The sequence below is a fragment of the Zalophus californianus genome, chromosome 5, assembly GCF_009762305.2.
Source record: "Zalophus californianus isolate mZalCal1 chromosome 5, mZalCal1.pri.v2, whole genome shotgun sequence".
In the NCBI taxonomy this organism is placed as follows: Eukaryota; Metazoa; Chordata; class Mammalia; order Carnivora; family Otariidae; genus Zalophus; species Zalophus californianus.
Window position 1 is genome coordinate 125,026,941 of NC_045599.1, and position 25,168 is coordinate 125,052,108.

At 36.5% G+C, this 25,168-nt stretch overlaps 1 protein-coding gene across 6 annotated transcripts in view; it reads left to right on the forward strand.

The window, feature by feature from the left end:
- Nucleotides 1–25,168, forward strand: part of CPLANE1 (ciliogenesis and planar polarity effector 1) — a 138,992-nt gene that overhangs the window by 2,372 nt on the left and 111,452 nt on the right. For all 6 annotated transcript variants that reach the window (XM_027605163.2, XM_035727616.1, XM_027605170.2 and 3 more), the window contains exons 2-14: nucleotides 6,328–6,452; nucleotides 9,607–9,742; nucleotides 9,853–9,972; nucleotides 10,427–10,656; nucleotides 14,029–14,135; nucleotides 15,786–15,942; nucleotides 16,351–16,454; nucleotides 18,259–18,441; nucleotides 20,986–21,235; nucleotides 21,409–21,564; nucleotides 21,736–22,505; nucleotides 23,247–23,455; nucleotides 23,865–23,945. In XM_027605163.2, the coding sequence (XP_027460964.2) occupies nucleotides 6,372–6,452; nucleotides 9,607–9,742; nucleotides 9,853–9,972; nucleotides 10,427–10,656; nucleotides 14,029–14,135; nucleotides 15,786–15,942; nucleotides 16,351–16,454; nucleotides 18,259–18,441; nucleotides 20,986–21,235; nucleotides 21,409–21,564; nucleotides 21,736–22,505; nucleotides 23,247–23,455; nucleotides 23,865–23,945 (2,584 nt within the window). In that variant the 5' untranslated portion in view covers nucleotides 6,328–6,371. The remainder of the gene's footprint in view (nucleotides 1–6,327; nucleotides 6,453–9,606; nucleotides 9,743–9,852; nucleotides 9,973–10,426; nucleotides 10,657–14,028; nucleotides 14,136–15,785; nucleotides 15,943–16,350; nucleotides 16,455–18,258; nucleotides 18,442–20,985; nucleotides 21,236–21,408; nucleotides 21,565–21,735; nucleotides 22,506–23,246; nucleotides 23,456–23,864; nucleotides 23,946–25,168) is intronic.

The following is a 25,168-nucleotide window of genomic DNA, read 5'->3' on the forward strand; positions in this document are numbered from 1 at the left end:
TACAGTTCAGGATATTTCATTTCATTTAGTTGTCTTATATTGTTAATCTTCTTTAGTTTTGAATAGTTCTTAAGCCTTTGTTTCTCAGGATATTGATTTTTTTAAGGACTAATAGCCCATTTATATCAAAGTCTTCAATATGAATTAGTTTCCTCATGAATAGAGTTAGGTTTGAATTTTTTGGTTGGAATACTATATAAATAATGTTATGTCTTTTTTAAATTATCACAATCAGAGGAGCATAATGTCTTCCTCATATAAGTTAAGATGTTAATCCGTTTTCTGCACTACCATTTCTTTTTCCTATTCACTGTTATTTTTTCCTTTTTGCAAATTAAGTATAGTTGACCTTTAAAGCGCGTGGGGGTTAGGGATGCGAACCCCCAATCCCTTGCAGTTGAAAATCTGACTCCGGAAAAACTGAACTACTAATAGCCTACAGTTGGCCATGCCTTACCGTTAACATAAATATTTAACACATATTTTGTATGTTGTATGTATTATATGCTGTATTATAGTAAGCTAGAAAAAAATGGCATTAATAAAATCATAAGAGAAAACACCTTTACAGTACTATACCATATTTATTGAAAAAAAATCTGTGTATAAGTGGATCCTCATAGTTCAAACCTGTGTTGTTCAAGGGTCAGCTGCAGTTGTGGGGAAATACCTCCAGATTATGTAAATATCCTGTGCCTTATCAGAATCCTCCCTCTGCCTTTGCCTCGTTTAGCATCTCTTGATGGTTCCTGAATCAGTTTTTACTATGATAGTTGTAAAATGGTGATTTCCACATCTGTCACATCAGTGTGGCCTCATTTATTCTTTATTTAATAGATTGTAACCTGTTGCTCATCTTCTTTATTTTGATGCTAAGAGTGTCTCAAATTTGACCTGTGGGATTTGGCCCATCTATCTTGGTCCTTTTTCTTTCTTTGAAGATTTTATTTATTTATTTATTTATTTGAGAGAGAGAGAGAGAGAGAGAGTGAGCGCGTGCACGCGTGCATATGTGCATGCAAGGTGGGGATAAAGGGGGGGGAGTGGGAGGGGGAAAGAATCCCAGGCCGACTCTGTCCTCACAGCATGGAGCCCTAGGTGTGGCTTGATCCCATAACCCTGAGACTCTGACCTAAGCTGAAACTAAGAGTTGGATGCTTAACCGACTAAACCACCCAGGCACCCCTTGGTCCTGTTTCTTTTTGACATACCCCCATTATATGTTTGCTTCTTTATTTTGGAACAAGATGTTCCAGGGCCATCTGTTTCCTTCACTATCTGTACCCTGAAATCAGCTGTTTTTTCAAGGAGCCCTGGTTTCTCTTAACTGAGGAGTGGTACTTAGAAACCAAAATCTGGGGGTGCCTGGGTGGCTCAGCTGCTTAAGCGTCTGACTTCGGCTCAGGTTATGATCTCGGGGTCCTGGGATCAAGCCCCACGTCCTGCTCTGTGTTCAGCAGGGAATCTGTTTCTCCCTTTCCCTCTGCCCCTTCCCTGCCTGTAATTTCTCTCTCTCTCTCTCAAATGAGTGGGTAGAATCTTAAATAAAAAAAGAAAGAAAAGAACCCAAAATCTGGGTGTTAAGTTTGCTCATTGCTACTAGAGTGTCATTGCTTCTATAGGTCCTTTTGTTTTTTTTAATTTTTATTTTTTAAAAGAGTTTATTTATTTATTTGACAGAGAGACGGCAAGAGAGGGAACACAAGCAGGGGGAGTGGGAGAGGGAGAAGCCGGCTTCCCGCTGCGCAGGGAGCCCGGTGCCGGGCTCGATCCCAGGACCCTGGGATCATGACCTGAGCAGAAGGCAGATGCTTAATGACTGAGCCACCCAGGCGCCCCTCTATAAGCCCTTTTAGAAGACAGAGGTAGAAATCATGAATTTTTTATACTGATTAATCTCTAATTCTTATCCAGCTCCTTAGGGCTCTTCTTTACCTTTCCTAATTCTTTAATTGTTTTCTGTTTCTTCTACAATGAAAATACTGGCTCCCATCAGCAGATATATATATTCATTTCCTCAGTCCCACAATACACAAAAAATAGCTTCATAATTTCTGTACTCCTACCCCTAGGAAAAACAGACCTACTAAGAAAAATTTGAGGTTTGTTTGTAGTTCTTTTTATCTTCAGTTTGAGTCAAAATACTGTATTTAAAAGTTACTTGAATTAATCCTTTTTCTTTTCATTGTGGTTATTTTACTCATTTGAAATATAGTCGGATTTGCTTCTCTTTGTATTAGGTTTTATGTCCCCCCCATTCTTGTTTACTAATGTAATTCTAAAAGTCAAAACTATATAGAAAGGTGTATTAAGTATCTCTCCCTCGCTTTTCCACTTTGCCATCCCTACCCCATGAAATAGTTAACCTATTTTGTTCATTTTTGTTTTATTTTTCTGTTTCTTTCTGCAAAATTAAATGATGAGTATGTTATTTTCATCTCCTTACATACAAAGTAGCATACTAGGTAAACTTTTTTTTTAAAGTAGACTCCACACCCAATGTAGGGCTCAAACTCAAGTTCAGGAGTTGCTTGCTCTACCAACTGTGCCAGGCAGACACCCCTATATATGCACTTTTTCACTTTACATTTATCTCTCTTTTTTTTAAAGAGTCAGTGAAGCTTGTTTTATTTATTAAAATATTTTATTTATTTATTTGTCAGTGAGCAAGGAGCCAGATGTGGGGCTCGATCCCAGGACTTTGGGATCATGACCTGAGCCAAAGGCAGATGCTTAACGGACTGAGCCACCCAGGCATCCCTGCACTTTACTTTTTTCAATTAACAATATATTTTAGGGGGCACCTGGGTGGCTCAATCATTAAGCATCTGCCTTCGGCTCAGGTCATGATCCTGGAGTCTCAGGATCGAGTCCCACATCAGGCTCCCTGCTTGGTGGAGAGTCTGCTTCTCCCTCTGACCCTCCCCCCTCTCACGTGCTCTCTCTCTCAAATAAATAAAAATCTTAAAAAGAAACAAAAAAGCAATATATTTTAGAAATCACAGTTCATAGAGTTCTTCCTTATTTTTTTTAATTGAGATCTTCCTTATTTTTGGCAGCTGCTGAATACCTATTTCTAACTGGCTTATTTAAATTAAGGCCCTTGGGCGCCTGGGTGGCTCAGTTGGTTAAGTGACCGCCTTCGGCTCAGGTCATGATCCTGGAGGAGTCCTGGGGTTGGGGTCGAGTCCCGCATCGGGCTCCCTGCTCAATGAGGAGGAACCCTCCCCCCTCTCATGTACTCTCTCTCTCTCATTCTCACTCTCTCAAAATAAATAAGTAAATCTTAAAAAAAAAATAAATTAAGGTCCAAAAAAGATCTTCACATATTGCATTTGGTTATTATGTCTCTTAATACTCCCCTCCCTTATGTATATGCATGTCTATATCTATATAATACATATATAGCAGTTTCTCCCCCTTGCCCCCTTTTAAAAAAGATTCATTTATTTATTTTAGAACACGTGTGTGTGGGGAGAGGGGCAGAAGGAGAGTGAGAGAAAGAGAATCTCAAGCAGGCTCCCCACTGAGTGTGGAGCCCAGCTTGGGGCTCTATCTCACAACCCTGAGATCATTGACCAGCGCTGAAATCAAGAGTCAGACGTTTGGGGCGCCTGGGTGGCTCAGTTGGTTAAGCACCTAACGCTTGATTTCGGCTCAGGTCATGATCCCAGGGTCCTGGGATCCAGCCCCGCATCGGGCTCCCTGCTCCGCGGGAAGCCTGCTTCTCCCTCTCCCACTCCCCCTGCTTGTGTTCCCTCTCTTGCTGTGTCTCTCTCTGTCAAATAAATAAATAAAATCTTTATTAAAAAAAAGTCAGACATTTAACTGACTGAGCCACCCAGGTGCCCCTCTCCCCCTTCCCTTTAAAATAGCATTTGTTTGTTGAAGAAACTGTATCATTTATCCTGTAACATTTTTTACATTCTGAATTTGGTTGATTTTATTCTCCTTGGTGTGTTCAATATGTTCCTTTATTTTATTTCTTGTCAATTGGTGTTTAGAGTCAGATACAGATTAAGGTTCAGTTTTAAATTTTTATCTTTTTAAGAATATTCCAGTGGTGCCTTTGTGTCTGCCCTTGGCTCAGGTCGTATTCTTGGGGTCCTAGGATTGAGGGGAGTCAGTGGGGAGTCTGCTTCTCCCTCTCTTTCTACCCCTCCCCCACCCACTGCTCATGCACTCTCTCTTAAAAAGAAGATTTCATAGATAGTTCTGTGTACTTCCCATCTACATAGCAACATATCAGGAGGAATATAATGTCTTTTTCTCATAGTTAGTAATTTTAAGATTGTAGGCCATGTCAGTACATCTAATAAAAAGTTCTCCATCTACTTTCACCTAATAGTTTTAGCAACCACTGACACTGTTAACTAGATCTGTTATTTCATTAGGAACTGCAAATGATGCTTTTCTAATGAAATCATTCCTCTTGCATTTGGTTAGTTTTTCTTTAAAAAGATTTATTTATTTATTTTAGAGAGTGTGTGTGCACAAGCGGGGGAGGGGCAGAGGGGGAGGAAGATACTTGAAAGCAGGCTCCCTGCTGAGTGCAGAGCCCCAAATTGGGGCTCCATCCCATGACCCCGAGATCATGACCTAAGCCGAAATCAAGAGTTAGGCGCTTAACCAACCGAGCCACCCAGGCGCCCCATGATTTCTCAATTTTAAAAATTAAAAAAATTAATTTGGAACAGTCAGAAACTTATAGGAAAATTACATATATAGTACAAGGAACTATTTTTTCATGAATCATCTGAGAGTGAGTGACAAACTGATATTCTCTTACCTCTGAATATTTTAGTGTGTATTTTCTGCAAACAAGGAAATTACCTACATATATGGAAGACACCCATCATAATCAGAAAATTAACATTCATACATTAAACCATATCATCCTTAGTTTCTATTCATGTTTTTCCAGTTGCCAATATTGTCCTTTATCATGAAAAGATAAAATTTACAATTACTCATTGCAACTCAGTTATCAGGTTTTCCACTTGACCAGTTTCTTGATCTTTTTCCCAACTTCCATAACCTTGAAACTTTTGAAGATTTCAGATCAGTTATTTTGTAGGATGTCCGTCGATTTGGGTTTGCCTAATACATCCTTGTGATTAGATTCAGGTTATGTATCTTTAGCACATGTGTTACAGAGAAATTTCTCTCATTTTATGTATTAGGTGACACATGATCTCCAGTTGTCCCATTTCTGATAATTTTCATTTTTTTTAAAGATTTTATTTATTTATTAGAGAGAGAAAGCACAAGCAGTGGGAGTGGCAGGCAGAGGGAGAAGCAGGCTCCCCGCTGAGCAAGCAGACGGATGCGGGACTCGATCCCAGGACCCTGGGATCATGACCTGAGCCGAAGGCAGACGCTCAACTGACTGAGCCACCCAGGTGTCCCTGATAATTTTCATTTTGATCACTGGTTTACATGGAGTCTGCCTGGTTTCATTATAAAGCTACTCTTTTCTTTTTTGCAATTAATGAGTACTTTATAGTGTATTTTTATACTTTGAAACAATGTAAATGTACCATTTTTAATAAAATGTTCAATTGATTAGTTTACTTATTATATGGATTCATGGTTTCCTCTTTTTAAGGTAAGATATGAGAATGAATTTAGTATCTCATATCTCAAATAGCTCTCAATGAGAGAAGTGTGAAAGTCACAGTATAAAAAGAGCATGTGGGATGGGAGATAATGTTGTGGCCATCTTTGGGTAATACAACCTATGGCACTGAGAAAAGCATAGGAACTTTATTGTCAAGATGTTTTCCTAGTTTATTTTTATTTTGTTTTTATTTTTATCTTTATAGTCTGAGAAAAAAACTTGTGAAAAAGGCAAATACATTTTGCCTAACTGAGATACAAGATACTAAATGCATTCTCAATATCTTACCTTAAAAGGAGAGTTAAATTGAGCTGATGAAAAAGTAATTTACTTTGTGAAAAGTAATTTACTTTGTAAAAGGAGAGTTAAATTGAGCTGATGAAAAAGTAATTTACTTTGTGAAAACATCTAAATTAAGATGCTTAGTAAATCTTGTGGGCTATTTATTATTATTATTATTATTATTATTTTTTTTTAATAAACTTTTTTTTTTTTTTTTTTTTTTATTTATTTATTTGAGAGAGAGAGAGAGAATGAGAGATAGAGAGCACGAGAGGGGAGAGGGTCGAGGGAGAAGCAGACTCCCCGCCGAGCAGGGAGCCCGATGCGGGACTCGATCCAGGGACTCCAGGATCATGACCTGAGCCGAAGGCAGTCGCTTAACCAACTGAGCCACCCAGGCGCCCTATTATTATTTTTTTTTACAGCATCTGGTGGACTGTTTTTACTTAATTGGTCATTGTTAACAAGCATGGAGATAAGATTAGAAGTTTTAACCTCAACAAGCATCAAGCAGAAAAAGCCCTGGCCACGAGTCTCCTGGTTGGGACAGGTAGGTTTTTCTTTCTTCATACAGTACCAGCTGTAATAATGTGTTAAATGTATACTTTGCCTCTAAGCTAGAATGTTCTATGGTCTTAAACCACCATCTTTAGAAGGATCACGTGCTCACAGAACAGGATTTTTGTGTTTGTTTTTGTTTTTTTACGGGAGCAAGTTAGCTTTTCCAGAAAGTTAAATGGTCTAAAAGAAGTATTTTACTTTCAAAAAATTTTTTGTCTTATTACGTTTAAGGTTGAGATGGCATATATCAAGGGGAGGTGTTTTTTTTAGGATTTTATTTATTAATTTGAGAGAGAGAGAGAGCATGAGCAGGGGGAGGGAGAGGGAGAAGCAAGCAGCCTCCCTGCCGAGCCTGGAGCATGACGTGGGGCCCCATCCCAGGATCTCAATGTCATGACCTGACTCAAAGTCTGATGCTTAACTGACTAAGCCACCCAGTTGCCCCCAAAGGGAGTTTTTTAATGAAAAATTTTAATTTAAATATAATTAACCTAACAATATTATACTAGTTTCAGGTGTATAACATATTCTACAATTCTGTGCATTACTCGGTGCTCCTCACAATAAGTATAGTCGCCATCTGTCACCATACAACACTATTACAATGTTTTTAGTATATACCCTATACTGTACTTTTCATCTATGTAACTTATTTATTTATGACTGGAACTCTGTACCTCTTAATCTCCTTCAACGATTTTGCCCATGTCCCCACTCATCTCCCCTCTGGCAACCTCCGGTTTGTGCTCTCGCTCTCTCTCTCTGACAAATAAATAAATAAAATCTTAAAAAAATATCCAGTAGTGGAATGAGTGGATCATATGGTTTTTCTATTTGTAAGTTTTTGAGGAAACTCCGTACTGTTTTCCACAGTGGCTGCTGCACCAATTTAAATTCCCACCAACAGTGCACAAGAGTCCTTTTTTCCTTCACATCCTTGCCAAACACTTGTTATTTCCGGTTTGTTTGTTTAAAAGATTTTATTTGTAAGTAATCTCTATATCCAACATAGGGCTCAAACTCACAACCTGAGACCAAGAGTCTCAGGCTCCACTGACTGAGCCAGCCAGGTGCCCCTTTTGTCTTTTTTTTTCTTTAAAGATTTTATTTATTTATTAGAGAGAGAACACGAGTAGGGAGAGGGGCAGAGGGAGAGCCAGAGAATCTCAAGCAGATTCCCCGCTGAGCACAGCCCAATGCAGGGCTCGAATTCGATACCATGACCTGAGCCAAAACCAAGAGTCAGATGCCTAACTGAGCCACCCAGGCACCCCTCTGCTTGTCTTTTTGATTCTAGTCATTCTGACAGGTGCTAGGTGATATATCTCAGTGTGGTTTTGATTTGCACTTCCCTGATGATTAGTGATATTGAGCATCTTTTCATGTATCTGTTGGCCATCTGTATGTCTTTTTAGAAAAAGGTCCTTTCAGGTCTTCTGCCCATTTTTTAATTGGATTATTTGGGTTTTTTTGCTGTATAGTTATATAATTTCTTTGTATACTTTGGATTTTACCCCTTACCAGACATATCATTTGCAAATGTCTTCTCCCATTCAGCAGATTGTCTTTTTGTTTTGTTGATGGTTCCCTCCTGCATGGTGCAAAAGCTTTTTATTTTTGTATAACCAGAAGGGAATATTTAATCTTCTGAACCTTTCCTTACTGGAACAGTCAGTGGAGTGTTTCCTCCCATTGTGATTTTCATGAGTATTCAATAAAAGTGCCCCTTAGAACTTAGAATAAAGATGGGCCAAAATATACCAGCAATCCAGGAATACCATTCACAATATATGGGATAGATTCCTCACCTTAGGGAAAGTTGGCAAACCTATAAAATCCTCTTAGAATATGTAATAATTATGAAAATTTAAAAATTTGGTGTTTAGAGTCATTTCCTATGAGAAATTATATTTTTAACTTCCTCTAGAACAGTGTCTCTTGAACTTTGCAGTGGTTCAGAATCATCTGGTGATGCTCAACCCAGGGCTTGAACTCACAACCCTCAGATCAAGACCTGAGCTGAGATTGAGTCAGATACTTAACCGACTGAGCCACCAGGTGCCCCTTTACCTGGTGATGTTTTTATTTATTTATTTATTTAAAGTTTTTATTTATTTATTTGAGAGAGAGAGCACATGAGAGGGGGCAGGGTCAGAGGGAGAAGCAGACTCCCTGCCGAGCAGGGAGCATAATGCGGGACTCCATCCAGGGACTCCAGGATCATGACCTGGGCCGAAGGCAGTCGCTTAACCAACTGAGCCACCCAGGCGCCCTGGTGATGTTTTTAAAACAAGTGTTGGGCCTCACTCCTGGAGTTTCTGATTGAGTAGTTCTGGGTGGAGAGTGCATTTCTAACAGGGTCTCAGGTGTTGCTGATAGTGTTAGTTAGGTGGTACTTTGAAAACCACTGCCCTTAAATATATGAAAACAAGGTTCATTCAAAACAGCCTGCTTTTTCTAGATAATAAAAAATGATCAGAGCCTGGGTTTTATAAATTTCAGAAGCCATATCTGTTTTAATCTAGGTAAATAATTTAAAAACTTGCCCCTACTACTGTTCAAATTGATGAAATTAAACAACACATAATTCAATTTTGGCTAGCATAATTAGAAGACACTCCTATAATTTTATTTATTTCTTTAAAAGATTTTATTTTTTAAAAACCTAACTTTATTTTATTTTTTTTAAGATTTTATTTGTTTATTTGACAGAGAGAGAGGGAGACAGTGAGAGCAGGAACACAAGCAGGGGGACTGGGAGAGGGAGAAGCAGGCTTCCCACGGAGCAGGGAGCCTGATGTGGGGCTCTATCCCAGGACCCTGGGATCATGACCTGAGCCGAAGGCAGATGATTAACGACCGAACCACCCAGGTGCCCCAACACTCCTATAATTTTAAAGGTCAAAAAGATCTAGATGCAACCATTACGTTATTCTACCTAGTGATTCTATTAAGAAGGATTTTAAGATAGAATGAAAAAAATCTCTAGGTTACCTAATCAACCTTATTGTTCATTTTATTATTTGTGGTACAAGTATATAATCTTTCTTGAATGTCACTTTATTTTCCTTTCTGGGATTATTTAGGTTAGAGGTTGAATTAACTTCTGGCACCTCGTCAGTCTCACATGTTTCTTCTCTTAGGAAAATGAAGCTGTTTTTCTTTTGGATGACAAATTCATAAATGAAATTAATTTGCTGTCAGGAAGAACAAAGAAGAAAATTCCTTGTCTGCAGCCCTTACTGAAGGATGTTATTGTCCTAACAACATCCAGTAATGGTTAAGTAGTACTGATATTTTCAAAAGGCTAGATTGTGTTTGTTCATAATTTGGGGTAATATCAAGGGAAATATTAGATTATAAGTATTGTATTTCCTTTTTGGAAACAGATGCCTGGCTGGCTGGGGTACTCACTACAGGGGAGCTTTTTCTTTGGAACAAAGATCAAGATTGCTTGAAAACTATACAGACAACTGAAGAGCCTAAGAAAATGATTCAAGCTGCAGTAGGTAGGAGTTTTTTATTTACTTAAATTGGTTTACTTGGTAAATAGAAGGAAAAGAAGATGAAACATTCTCCTATTCCTATTTTAAAAATACATCTCTGTATGTGTGCATATATATCTGTATAGGTAGAGAATATATACATATATATGTTTTCTTATATATGTATGAAGTTTGGAATGAACCTATGAATCTATGAATCACAAATGATTGTGATACTTAGATTCATCTTGAAGAAAAGTCTGGCCTATCATACTGATAACAATGGGTTCCTAATATCATGTAACAAATACATGATAAATGTTACTATTATTTGTATTTTTAATTTATTGTGCCTTAGTTTTATCCTGAGTGGATGCATCATTTAGGTTTCTTATTGTCAGAATAGATAAATTATGTACTTTCTGGGAAGAATTCAGACTTCAGAAGTTTAATTAACTTTTTTTTTTTTTTTTTAAAGCAAGCTCTTTGAGACTGTACTTGTATGTATCTGGAAATGGGAAAAGAGTTCTGCTTATAACTCCTGGATGCATATTTCTTTGGGAATATTTGGAATTCAAGAATATCTTCTCTTCTAAAAGCCCTTCATTAGTAGGCCAATGGTCCCAGATCATACCTGAAGAAGCAGTTCATTTGCCTTCTAATGAAGATAAAGAAGCTGTAGTGCACGCTGTTTTTATAAAAAATGAGGTAAAATCCAAATCAGACAGGGTGTTATAGAAGTTGAGATCGCAGACGCTAAGAACAGAAACTATTTGTGAAGCTATTGAGCAGAGTGTTAAAGCACTGTTCTATATCTTTAGTCATCATTAATTGTCACAGTAAATATGAAATTTTTTTTTTTTAAACACTTGGCCAATTTTTTTTTTAAGATTTTATTTATTTATTTGACAGAGAGAGAGAGAGCACAAGTAGGCAGGCAGGCAGAGGCAGAGGGAGAAGCAGGCTCCCCGCTGAGCAGGGAGCCCGATGTGGGGCTCGATCCCAGGACCCTGGGATCATGACCTGAGCCGAAGGCAGACGCTTAACCGACTGAGCCACCCAGGCGCCCCGTAAATATGAAATTATTGTGGAAAAAATATTTTTATATTTCTTGGTCATATTTTTTAAAATGCTTATTAAAAATGGTTTGAACTCCACCAAAAGAAACTACTAGAACCGACAAATGAATTCAGTAAAGTCATAGGATACGAGATGAATATATAGAAATCTCTTGCATTTCTCTACACTAGTAATGATGTAGCAGAAAGAGAAATTAGGAGAACAATTTCATTTATAATTGCACCAAAAAGAATAAAATACCTAGGAATAAACTTAACCAAGGAGGTGAAAGATCTGTACTCCAAAAAGTGTAAAACACTGATTAAAGAAATTGAAGATAACACAAACAAATGGAAAGATATTCCATGCTCATGGATTGGAAGAATGAGTATTGTTAAAATGTCCATACTGCCCAAAGTAGTCTACAGATTTAATGCAATTCCTATCAAAATACCAACATTTTTCAAGGAGCTAGAACAAATAACCCCACAATTTGTATAGAACCACAAAAGACAGTCAAAGTGATCTTGGAAAAGAAGAACAAAGCTGGAGGTAATCAAAACAGTATGGTACTGGCACAAAAATAGACACAGCTCAAGGAACAGAATAGAGAATCCAGAAATAATCCCATGTATACATGGTCAATTAGTCTGTGAGGAAGGAGGTAAGAATATATAATGGGGAAAAGACAGTTTCTTCAACAAATGGTGTTGAGAAAACTGGACCATTTTCTTACACCACAAAAAAATAAACTCAAAATGGATTAAAGACCTAAATGTGAGACCTGAAACGATAAAATTCTTAGAAGAAAGCATAGGCAGTAATTTCTTTGACAACAGCTTTGGAAACATTTTCCTAGATACATCTCCTCTGGCAAAGGAAACAAAAGCAGAGTTAAAACTATTGGGAGTACACAAAATAAAAAGCTTTTGCACAGGGAAGGAGGAAGCCGTCAACAAAACAAAAAGGTAATTTGTTGAACTGGAGAAAATATTTGCAAATATTTCTGTTAAGGAGTTAATATCCAAAGTATACAAAGAACTGGGGCACCTAGGTGGCTCAGATGGTTAAGCGTCTGCCTTCGGCTCAGGTCATGATCCCAGAGTCCTGGGATCGAGCCCCACATCGGGCTTCTGGCTCAGGGAGCCTGCTTCTCCCTCTGCCTCTCTCCCTGATCATGCTCTCTCTGTCTCTCTTCTCTCTCTGTATCTCTGTGTCTCAAATGAATAAAAAAAAAAAACGAAAGTATACAAAGAACTTACACAACTCAACACCAAAAACCCACAAATAATCCAATTAAAAAATGGGCAGAGGACTTGAATATACAGTTCTCTACAGAAGACATACAGATGGTCTCAGTTACATGAAAAGATGCTCAACATCACTAATCAGGGAAGTGCAAACCAAAACTACACTGAGATATATCACCTAACACCTGTCAGAATGACTAGTATCAAAAGGCAAGAAATAACACGTGTTTGACAAGGATGTGGAGAAAAGAACCCTTGTGCACTTTTGGGAATATAAATTGGTGCACCCACTGTGGAAAACAGTATGGAGTTTCCTCAAAAAACTAAAAATAGAAATACCATGTGATCCACTAATTCCACAACTGGATATTTACCCGAAGAAAACAAAAACTAATTCGAAAAGACATATGCACCTCTATATTTATTGCAGCATTATTTACAGTAGCCAAACTATGGAAGCACCCCAGTGTCCATCAATAGGTGAATGGATAAAGAAGATGTGGTGTATCTATAAAATGGAATATTACTTAGTGATAAAAAAGAATGAGATCTTGCCATTTGTGATGACATAGATGGACCTAGAGGGTATAATGCCAAGTGAAATAAGTCAGAGGACAAATACCCATGACTTCACTTACATGTTGAATCTAAAAATCAAAAATGAACCACTACCACCACCACCACCAAAATAAACAGATTCTTAAATACAGAGAACAAACTAGTGGTTACCAGAGGAGAGGTGGGTGAGGGATGGGTAAAATAGATAAAGGGTATTAAGAGCATAGTTATCTTGAGAAATGTGTAGAATTGTTGAAAAATTATATTGTACACTCAAAACTAATATAATACTGTTAATTATACTTAAATAAAAAAATGGTTTAAGTTAGAGCTTCCTTTTTCTTTCCCTAGTTTCACTTTCCCCTAGTTTTAAATTTTTATTTACTTTTATTTATTTTTTTGAGTATAGTTGGCACAGTGTTACATTAGTTACAGGTATACAACATGGCGATTCAACAACTCTTTATGTTATGCTGTGCTTATCACAAGTATAGTCACCATCTGTCACTATGCAAAACTATTACAGTACCATTGATTATATACTGTATGCTCTACCTTTTATTCCCATGACTTGTTACATAACTAGAAACCTGTACCCACCACTCCGCTTCACCCATTTTGCCCATCCCCCTCCCCCCTCCCCTCTGGCAACCAGCAGTTTGTTCCCTATTTATAGGACTGATTCTGTACTTTTCCTTAGTTTCAAAATATAACTAGTTTAATAATTGAAAAAGCTAGAATTGGTGATACTAAGTAAGATTTAATTTCCAAGAAAGAACCTATTCATTAGCTAAAAAACTTAAATAGCTGCATGCATTCTTTGTATGTATGGACCAACATTTCATTACCCAATCCACTATTGTTAGAAATCGCGTTTTGAAATTTTATTTTCCTCTACCTTCCTCTACCTCTAGGTAGTGCCCTAATTTAAATAATATGTAACTATTAAATAAGAGAAAAATACATAAGAATATATAAGAATCTTTCCAGTAATAGTCACAGTAAATTGCATTGTTTTCTTGGGGCATGCCTCTGGCTCATAAATAAATTACTTATTCTTTTTTTTTTTTAACTATTCTTTAGCCTAACGTTAAGAATAAAAATACAAGCAGGATTTCTGTATTTTATTTTATTTATGATAAATATATGTTCTATATATCTTGATTTATTTTCAGATGAATTATATACTAAAGTTTATTAAATTTATCTACAGTTATTTGGAGATTGCTGCTTGTGTTCGTTTACTTTTTATTCTGGAGAGTGTCTGAAGTTGACATTTCTAGCAATTCGGTGGCATGAAAATGTATTTACACCTATAAGGTAAAGTGAAGATTTCCTTCTTATTTTTTATCCCTTTTACAGCAATATTTTTACTCCTGTAAGAACATAATAAGATTAGTTAAATGAAATGTGAATTTGAACTTACAAGATTTTACAAAGCTGTTCTTCCCATACTTTATTTTGTTTTCATTTTAAATGTTTACTTTTTAAATTAAAAACCTTCCTAGGTTTTTCTTGTTTTTGTTTTGTTTCCTTTCTTGGAAATGAGAACATGTAAAAGGTGAGAAAGGTTGTGGTATAGAGATAGCTATTTTGAAAAATAATTCAGTTGAATTTTAAAAGGGACATAATTTGAACTTAACTACTGTACCTTTTAAATGCTCAAGTACTTTTTAAATTAAAAAATAGTTTTATTGGGGTGCCTAGGTGGCTCAGTCAGTGAAGCGTCTGCCTTCGGCTCAGGTCATGATACCAGGGTCCTAAGATTGAGCCCCACATTGGGCTCCCTGCTCAATGGGGAGTCTGCTTCTCCCTCTGCCCCTCCCCCTGCTTATGTGTTCTCTCTCTCAAATAAATACATTTTTTATTTTTTATTTATTTATTTTTTTAAAGATTTTATTTATTTATTTGAGAGAGAGAGAGAATGAGAGATAGAAAGCACTAGAGGGAGGAGGGTCAGAGGGAGAAGCAGACTCCCTGCTGAGCAGGAAGCCCGATGTGGGACTCGATCCTGGGACTCCAGGATCATGACCCGAGCCGAAGGCAGTTGCTTAACCAACTGAGCCACCCGGGCGCCCTAAATACATTTTTTAAAAAGTTAAAATAGTTTTATTTAGGGGTACCTGGCTTTGTTTGGGGGTACCTGGCTGACTCATTCAGAAGAGCATGCCAGTCTTGATCTTGGGGTTGTGAGTTTGAGCCCACTTTGGGGGTAGGGATTACTTAAATAAATTAATTAAAATAAACAGTTTTATTTATTCTAAAAAACCCAGTAATATACAGAGTGCACTAAAAGCATAAAATGCCTGAGTAGGATTTAGTAAAATAGTGTGATTTTTTTTTGCTTATTTTCTTCATTTTCATATGCTAACAGTACTTTATTAAAATATAATTTATATAAAGTAAAATGAAAAAAATCTTAAGTGTATAATGAGGTGGATTTTGATAAATATATGTTTGTATAACCATGCTCATATCAAATATAGGACATTGCCACTACTTTATTTTATTTTATTTTTTATTTTTCTGTATGGAAGCTTCACGCTCAGCATGGAGCCCAACATGTGGCTTGAACTTAAAACCCAAGAGTCGCAGGGTCTACCACCTGAGCCAGACAGGCACCCCAGAACATTGCCACTATTTTAAAAATCCTTTCTTTTCTACCTATTTAATTTCTGTAAAAATGTTTATAATAATGTAGAAATCTGTGTCACCTGAACCTTTCGTCAAAGCAGATGTATTTGGGGTTGACATGGAACATGCCATTACTAACAAAATGCTGATATTGAACTTGTTTAACTGGCAACTGCTCTTTTGTGCCTTGGATGAAACTTCTGAACAGTTGCTAAAATGCCCCCTAATATTTGTGCACATATAGGAATTTAGTTGGACTCTTAAGTTTTTTGTGATGAACTATTAATTTAAAAGTTACCATATTTCCTATTTTCAATTATTTCATTACTTTCTTAGATCATTGCCATACCATGTTCATTGGGCACAACAAAACTGCATTCTGTGCAGTCTGGTTCCTAAATGTGAATCAGTAAAGTCAAGAGGAGCTCTACTTTCTGCCTTTTCAAGAGATGGTGTTACCCTGGCAGTAACTCTTAATCAGAAAGACCCAAAGGTCAGTAAATGTAATCTGTCTTGGAAGTAACCCATAAGAGTTTAGTCCAGTTTGGAGTTCTTTGTTTTTTAATACTACTTTATGTTTTTTAAATTGGTGTTTTCTGATCCAATTTAACGTTGTAGTTTGGTAAAGTTATTTAAACTAGCTGCTGTAATTTCAAAACTTGGCCTTCAGAAGTGAAAAGAGGGTAGCATAAAGGAACAAAAAAGGGCAAAGTGGTAACTGATGGCCTTAAAATATAGTATAAAAGAGCGTGGAGTTTTAGTTTTCAGTATTGTTTTGCCAGTTGGGAAAGACTTCCAGGATAGTTTATTGATATAATAATAGTCTCTAGGTCTCTAGAATTAAAAGTAATGATTAAAATAAAATAATTCAATGGTTTTGTTGTCTTTTTTTTCTTTTTAGGCAACTCAGGTATTGTTTATAAACACACTGAATTTTGTTACTCTCTGTGGTAGCCTGAGAGGATGTAGTAACAAGAATCCTGTGGTCCCAGCTACACTTACTAGGTAAGAACACTTGTGTTTCTACATACTGTTTTTATTTTCCAATGGTTTAATAAGTTTAAGGCTCCAATAATTCAAAAGGTATCTAAATAGGTATTTAGATAGATAATGCAATTTCCTTTCAGCATTTGTGCTTGATAGATTCTAAAATTGCTTTATGTAAGGAAAATCCTACTTTAAGAAAGAGTCTTGGTAGGGTGGAAGATACATGAACATATTTTCTTTTCTTTTTTATTTTTTCCTGTGTTGTCTCAGGAGGAGTGGGGTCACAACCGGGTAGGGAACTATTGAGCTTAATTAGAGACCAAAATGAAAATAACCTGGATTGGGAAAACCATTATATACTCAGGGAGGCTGTGGTGTTAGCTTTTTAAACAAAGTTGGCACTGCATGTAGGTTAATAGCAACATAAGTAATGATTTTTGGATGGCACATGAGCCACTACCACATTTCCTCTTGGACTTCTTAATTTCCTTTTCTGAACACTTTTCTGTGCTGTTCTCTGAATTTCCAAAGTTTTCAGGTCTGTCTAGCCTTGCCTCTTCATTTTCTTTCCCTCTCCAAAGGTTCCTTTCTAAAGGTATTACTCATTCTTACACCTGAAATTTTTTTTTTTAAAGATTTTATTTATTTATTTGACAGAGAGAGACACAGTGAGAGAGGGAACACAAGCAGGGGGAGTGGGAGAGGGAGAAGCAGGCTTCCCGCCGAGCAGGGAGCCCGATGTGGGGCTCGATCCCAGGACCCTGGGATCATTAAGGCGGATGCTTAACGACTGAGCCACCCAGGTGCCCCTTACACCTGGATTTAATACAGCATCATGTCTCAACTATACTTCAATAAAATAAATAAAAGTATTACTGGTCGCAGTGCGGTGGTCTGCTTGACTTAGAGTGTCTGTCATAATTTACATGAAGAGCTACTTTTTGTCTCCATGAAAGATTAATATTACCAGATAGTTAAGGAATAGTAAGGATGGCTTTGGGAGGAGGAAGTCTGCTGCTGCATGGAACTCTGGCAAACTGCAGAGATGAGAGGCAGGGTATTGACCTTTAAATCTATCAGTGGATTTTAGTTGTAGACACCAATATGATTAAAGTTGTTCTAATTTGGGGCACCTGGGTGGCTCAGTTGGTTAAGCGACTGCCTTCGGCTCAGGTCATGATCCTGGAGTCCCGGGATCGAGTCCCACATCGGGCTCCCTGCTCAGCAGGGAGTCTGCTGCTCCCTCTGACCCTCCCCCCCCTCATGTACTCTCTCTCTCTCATTCTCGCTCTCTCAAATAATAAATAAATCTTTAAAAAAAAAAATAAAGTTGTTCTAATTTGGGGTGCCTGGGTGGCTCAGTCGGTTAAGTGGCTGCCTTCGGCTCAGGGATCAAACCCCGCATCGGGCTCCCTGCTCATCGGAAAGCCTGCTTCTCCCTCTCTCCCTCTGCCTGCCACTCTGCCTACTTGTGCTCTCTTTCTCTCTGTCAAATAAATAAATAAAATCTTAAAAAAAAAAAGTTCTAATTAAAATGTGAGTGACTGAAAAGCTTAACTCTTTTAGGGAGTATTTTCATCTTACTTGCTTATGTGTGTGAATTTCTAATTGCCATGTTGTATGGAGTACATATTTATGAGCAAACATCTTAGTTTCTTACCTTTTTTCTGGGAAGTAAAATACACAAAAATGTATGTGGCAGTTGCCTACTATTCATTCTTTTTCCCTTATTTTTGAAATGTTTCACCCTTGCTTGGCCATTTTAAATTGTGAAAGACATTGTAGAGAGTCCTTTCTAAACATACTGTCTTGCTTTTTCTAGGTCCTACTGGGTAGGTGATATCAGCTGGACTCATGATAGTCTTTTTCTGGCTTGTATGTTAAAACGTGGCTCCCTGGTTTTATTGACCTGTCAAGGTGAATTGGTAACGTTAATTACATTTGGCTGCTCCATAGAATTTGGGCCAGCAGAATTTATTCCTTTTCACCCACTAATAACATATAGGTGAGACATTTGAATTGTTTTAATTTGTTTACAGGTTTTCTTCTTTGGTATTACTTTACTATGTATTTTTTTAAGTAATTTTATCTTTCAAATTGTCTTATTCCTTCTTTGAGTCTGTCATCTCAATATCTGTTTCTTATATATAGTTTTCTTCTATTTCTTTTTGTTGCTTAATCCTGGTGAAAATTTGACATTGTGACTATGTAAGTATAAGTTATTTAAATATTCAGTAACACAAACATATATCTTCTTTTATGTACAAGTTCAAAGAAGTATGCTATGTCTTTTATTGTTTTAAAAGAAGGGCACTTACATAAATTAGTAACTCAAACTTAACTTGGCACATGGATTTATCTTTTTTTTCCCCAAAGGGAAAAAAGGAAAAAGTTGTGGGAAATGGATAGAAGACTTTAGAATTTGCCATATTTTAATTTTTAATTGTGGGTTGGGGTAGAAGTTTGGCTTTTGGAGTCAGACTAAAATTCAGATCTTGGTTCTTCTACTTATTAGTTGTGTGACTTTGGGTAAGTTATACTTTAAGCCTCTGTTTCTTTTACTGTGAAATGAAGATGACTCTGTCTCTTAGGGTTGAGGGAATGAAGTGAAATAATAAATAGTAACAAATTGCTTAGCACACTTCTGACGTAAAGTAAGTGCTCAGTTAATATTTGTTGTTATTTATGCTGATATTAGATATGACCTGACATATATACACAGGTATTTACAATACAGAAATACTGGAAAAGTCCTTTGAAATTAATCCATTGCCTCCCAGAAAGGAAATTGAGGAGGGGTGTGTCCTTGATTATATTTAGAAAAAAGGATGCTTAATTTTTAGTATTAGAAAATCCTAATTGAGAAGTTTGTCACTTCCTGCAGTGAAAGTATTTTTTTATGGTCTAATTCATAATTGACTTGAATTTCCTCATAGTCTTTAAAATTAATTTAGGACCTTTTAAAATGGATTACTTTTGGGGCACCTGGGTGGCTCAGCTGTCTGCCTTCTGCTCAGGTCATGATCCCAGGGTCCTGGGATCGAGTCCCACATCAGCCTCTCTGCTCGGTGGGAAGTCTGCTTCTCCCTCTCCCACTCCCCCTGCTTGTGTTCCCTCTCTCGCTGTCTCTCTCTCTGTCAAATAAATAAGATCTTAAAAAAATGTAAAAAATTAAATGGATTACTTTTTCTGATTACAAAAGTAATACATATTTATTATTTAAAAAAACTAAAAAATCAAGTGCTATAAAAATAAATAGTATAGAAAGTGAAACACTCTTGTAATCCTATTCCTCCAAAATAACAATTAACATTTTAGTGTGTTGTCCTACAAATTAAAAAATATATATATGGTATTTATAATAATAACAATATTAGTTTCTTTTTTTTTTAAAGATTTTTATTTATTTATTGAGAGAGAGAATGGTAGAGAGAGAGCATGAGAGGGAAGAAGGTCAGAGGGAGAGGCAGACTCCCCGCTGAGCAGGGAGCCCGATGTGGGACTCGATCCCGGGACTCCAGGATCATGACCTGAGCCGAAGGCAGTCGCTTAACCAACTGAGCCACCCAGGCACCCATTAGTTTCTTTTTTAAAACAAAAGAAGTTCTATGATATATGCTGTTCACTATTTTGCTTTTTTGATTAAACTGTTTATATTACACATATTTCCATGAAGTAATTTTTTAATGTTCTGTAGATTCCTTGTGGTGTGTACATTCTATAATTAACCATTCTCCTGTTGTTGACCATTTGGTGTAGTTTCCTAACCAGAAAGAGATTATAATATATTTTTGATTATTCTCTTTATAAAGCCCCAAAGTTAATAAGCAGTGATATTAAGTAATCATAATCAGGTATACCACCATAACAGTAAATATGTACATTTATGTAGAAGCTTAGTCAAATTTAATCTTAAACTGATAAAATTTTCCTTACTACCATCTTTTACAAATGTCTTTCCTAGTTTTCTTTCTTTCTCCTCCTCCTTTTTTTTTTTTTTAAGAGGGAGGAGCAGAGGGAGAGGGAAAGAGAATCTTAAGCAGACTCCATGCCCAGTGCGGAGCTCGACTCAGAGCTCAATCCCACAACACTGAGATCATGACCTGAGCTGAAACCAAGAGTTGGACACTCAACCAGCTGAGCCACACAGGCCACCCCTTCTTTCTCCTCAATAACAAGTACTTTCATAGCTCATAATTATATTCTTATAAGTATATTTAAATATATGTTAAGGAAGGTTAACTATTTAACTCTTTAATAGTAAAAATGAACTGACTTAATTCTTCTCTGAAATAGTTTGTATAAAACTAAATTAAAAACAAAATAGAGTAAATACCACAATTCAGGGACTATTTAAAAAACATATAAACCTACATATTATTTAATCATTTATGTTTTCCTTATAGATAATACAGTTTAATGTTAGTGTGTTTAACTGGCCTTTTTATCATTTCTGTAGCTTTTAATTGTTTTTTTCTTTGGAATAATATGATTGTTTCCTTTAAGATTTTTCTCTTACTAATTGTTTAATTTTGTGTTTGTTTGCTAGACCTCAGCAGTTTACATTTCAAGATTCAAATAATTCTGTAGATTCATCAGCTTCTGATAGTGACCCTATGAGACAGAGATTTTCTATAAAAGCACACTCACGGTTACCCTACCTCATTATTTCTGATGGATACATGGTCACAACCCTCCGATTTGTTGATAACCTGTCTCCATCAGTGCTCATGAGATCCCTTCTACTTGATTCAACCCAGAGGCTTGAGAAAACATACCAAAGTATGATACTGTCTAAGGTATAGTGCTTTTTGGTATCATTGGTAAAAGTTGGCTTCTTAGTTTTCTCAGATTTAAAACCATACTGACAGTAATATCCTTGGATTATATACGGTTGTCTGTAGAATTTTTAACTGCTTATGATAGAATTACAGAGAAAATTTTACTCTTGGAAATCTTTTATCTTCTACAGCCAAAAGGCAAAGGGCTGAACTTGCGATCACTGGATTCCCTGAGATGTAGCCTGTTAAAACACCAAGGAAATCAAAGTTTAGCTGATTCTGCTGTCCCCAGATTCTTACAGGCAGAAGAAACAATGAAGTTAAATGAAAAAACAACAGATTTCCAGGTACTTAGTAGCAGTTTTTTTTATTTATTTGAACAGTTACATATTGACTTTATTTCAAGAAACATATTTTGTTTTTCTCTTGTTAAGGGGGAGAAATTTGAGAACACCAGTGATTTTTACTTACAAGGTATTAAATAACATTAAGTATAATTCTTTTCACTCATGTTTTAGGATTTTGAAGCAGAAGAAACTAATGAAGGCAAACACTTTCCAGACAACTTATTCTCACTTTGGAACCAAAAAAATGATCCACTGTTCAGTAGTGTCAAGGAGGGAAGATTGGAATTTGCGTCTATGTTTGATACAATACATGCAAAGGATAATATCAAGGAGACAGATAAAACCATTACAGAACTGCATTCTGTCCAGAAAAATCTCCTTGCAGCATGGGCTATCGGAATTTCAAAAAATGTGACAGAAAAAAATGTAATGTTAAATTACACAGTTGTTTGTATCACTCATTTTTTCTACATTCTTCAATTTATAAAATATCCTTTCCCCAAACTAGATCCTTTTTTAAGCAAGAGCACAAGACAAAATGCATGGGTACTTTGTATCTTTCAACTTTTTCATCAGTGTTTATCAATGCAGTATTGGGATATGAGATACAAACAAGATGTGGGACATTTGGTAAAGCTGACCTCAAATACTATAAAGCTTTTGCTGACTCAGCAACAACAGGGTCATTTATTTTCAGAGAAGCTTTTGGCTTGTTTTCATTTACTTAAAATGGTAGCTGATAATTTAAATGGCATATACATTCTTCAACCTGAAGTTATTTCAGCATCTATTGATGGAAGTAGAATAGCAGATCAAGACAAATTGGTGGTACCCATTTTTCAAATGTTTCAAGATAGTGATTCTCAGGAAAACTGGTCTTGGGACTCATCTTTCAAGATTCATCCTCCAGCAGTAAATGTTGCTCAGCGACCAGGACACAGGTATATTTACTTTATATCAGGATACCATCAACATTATAGATGTTTTCCTTTTTGAAAAATTGAGATATAATTCCCATACTGTAAAATTCACCATTTTAAAGTATGAAATTCAGTGATTTTTAACATAGTCACAAGGTTGTAGAATTATTAGCATATTTCCAGAATGCTTTTTTTTTTTTTAAGATTTTATTCATTTATTCGAGGGGGAGGAAAGGGGAAAGAATCCCAAGCAGACTCCTCGCTGAGCCTGATGCAGGGCTTGATCCTATGACCCGGAGACCATGACCTGAGCAGAAACCAAAAGTTGGATATCCAACTGACTGAGCCACTCAGGTGCCCCTCCAGAATGTTTTTATAATCCCAAAAAGAAACCCTGTATCCATTACCAGTCAGCATTAATAGATTTTTATATTAATTTTTTAAATATTTTAGGATTTGTGCCAAATTTTATTCAACACACATATTTTATTAGCCTTGGGCAGCCATGATACATGCTGAAGTATTGAATGATTTTGGTTTAGGTGAGCACTACAGAAAAATAACCATGAAGATTTAAAAAATGTATTAATGCATTTTTTGATCAGTGGACTTTGTGCTATATTTAATTCTGATCAGTTTGCATATATATTATTTTATCAGTGAAGAATACAGGCAAAAATAATAAGGCTGAGTAGGAGGCTGTACTCCTTTTTATTCCTGGTCTGAAATTTGGCTTTGATGATCACTTAATTTTGTGTGCAGATTGATCGTTCTCTGGAGAGTGTTGTACAAAAAAACCGTATGGTATCAAACACAATTAAGTCGAAGACTTCCTGAAGGTGACAGACAGTTAACTGAAAAAATGACACAGGAAGCATCTACTGTCAAGGCTCTGTTATGTCATATACAGGCTAACCTACAGACTGCTGGAGTTCACTTGAACCAAGCCTTAGAACTTAAATCTATCAATGGTCAGTAGTTTATAAACATTTTCTAACTGTGAATAAGCAATATAGTTAACTGGGCTTTGATATTTATTTATTTATGTATTTATGTATTTATTTATTTATTTATTTGACAGACAGTGAAAGAGGGAACACAAGCAAGGGGGAGTGGGAAAGGGAGAAGCAGGCTTCCTGCCGAGCAGGGAGCCCCATGCGGGGCTCGATCCCAGGACCCTGAGACCATGATCTGAGCCGAAGGCAGTCGCCCAACCAACTGAGCCACCCAGGAGCCCCTGGGCTTTGATTTTTTTAATTGGTTGCAATTATTTGTTTTTCAAAATAGTTTCTGGCTGAGCTGTATCCAGTAAATTTTAAAATGAAGTAAATTTTTATAATATCATTAACCATGATTGATTGTTGGTTGAAAACTTTGTAGGTGAAGAGTGTTTCCTGTTAGGATCATATGAAAAATCTGTTCAACTGTGGAGGAAAGCTCTACAAGAATCTCAAGAGAAAGGTAGGAGAGTGTTAAAAAATAATATTTGCCATAATATTGGTAGGAATGTATTTTGGCATGCTGTAGAGCTTAAAAATAATTCCAGATTTCTGAGTGCTCACAATTTCTTAATGCTCAAATAGAATACACCATTGTAGGCACCTTGACTATCAGAAATATTTAAAATTATTTTTACTCTTGGAATTTGTAGCACTAAGAATTTTTCCCATTATTTATAGATAAGGCTCCTTCTGTCCTTTTTTTGGTTAGTGATGGGAGTGACTGATTATTGATGGGGAAAAAATTAGATTTATATCCTAAATAAAATACTGTTTTGTTTTGTTGGCCATTTGGGGAAAAAATTAGATTTATATCCTAAATAAAATACTGTTTTGTTTTGTTGGCCATTTACCACCTTTTTACAGACTTAGAGAAATGTGGAGCTAAGGCTCTCTGCCATGAAGTAATTCGACTTTAAGAATTTCCTGTGAGTTAGACTGATTGTTGGATTAAGTATGGGCTTCATGGAATTTTTGATGAGACTAGAGGAATGTAGATTCTAGAAACTGGTGATGGCTTTTATGGTATTGAGGGTTTGGCTAGGATGACAAGTTCTCAGCTAGCGACCTTGGAGCTAGCCATGACTATAACTACTACATGGTCAGGTTTGGCCAATTATTAAGCTTATTTTCTGACTGCTTTGCATATTTCACTCATTCCCCTATTTTAATCAGTATTTATCAAGGCCCTGCTATGTCCCTAGTACTGTATTAGGCACTAGGAATAACTGAAATAAATAACTTTACCCACAAGTTGCCCACGATGTGGAGGAGAGATTACATAAAAAACCAGTACTTTTCTCGTTATGTTGTTTGGTAGATGCTGGGGAAGCACAGAAGAGCACTTTGCGCAATCTGAGGCTGGAGTGTAAGCATTAGTCTGGGGAAAACCTGGAGGCGTTGACATTTAAAATTGAATATAAATTAGCGAGCTAAAATTGTGGTAATGGTTTAAAGAAGGAGGTAACATTATAAAAACAAAAAGGCGTGAGAAACCATGGCAACTTGGTAAACTGGAAGTTGTTTAATAGGATTAGATTATATGATATATGTATTCAGTATTAGGGGCAGGGTGGTGAGAGCTAAGTTGAGAGGTATGTAGGGAATAGATGATAAGGAACATACCGTATGCAATGCGAAGGGATTAAGATTTTATCCAAACGAGATTGGGATCAGTTAGATACT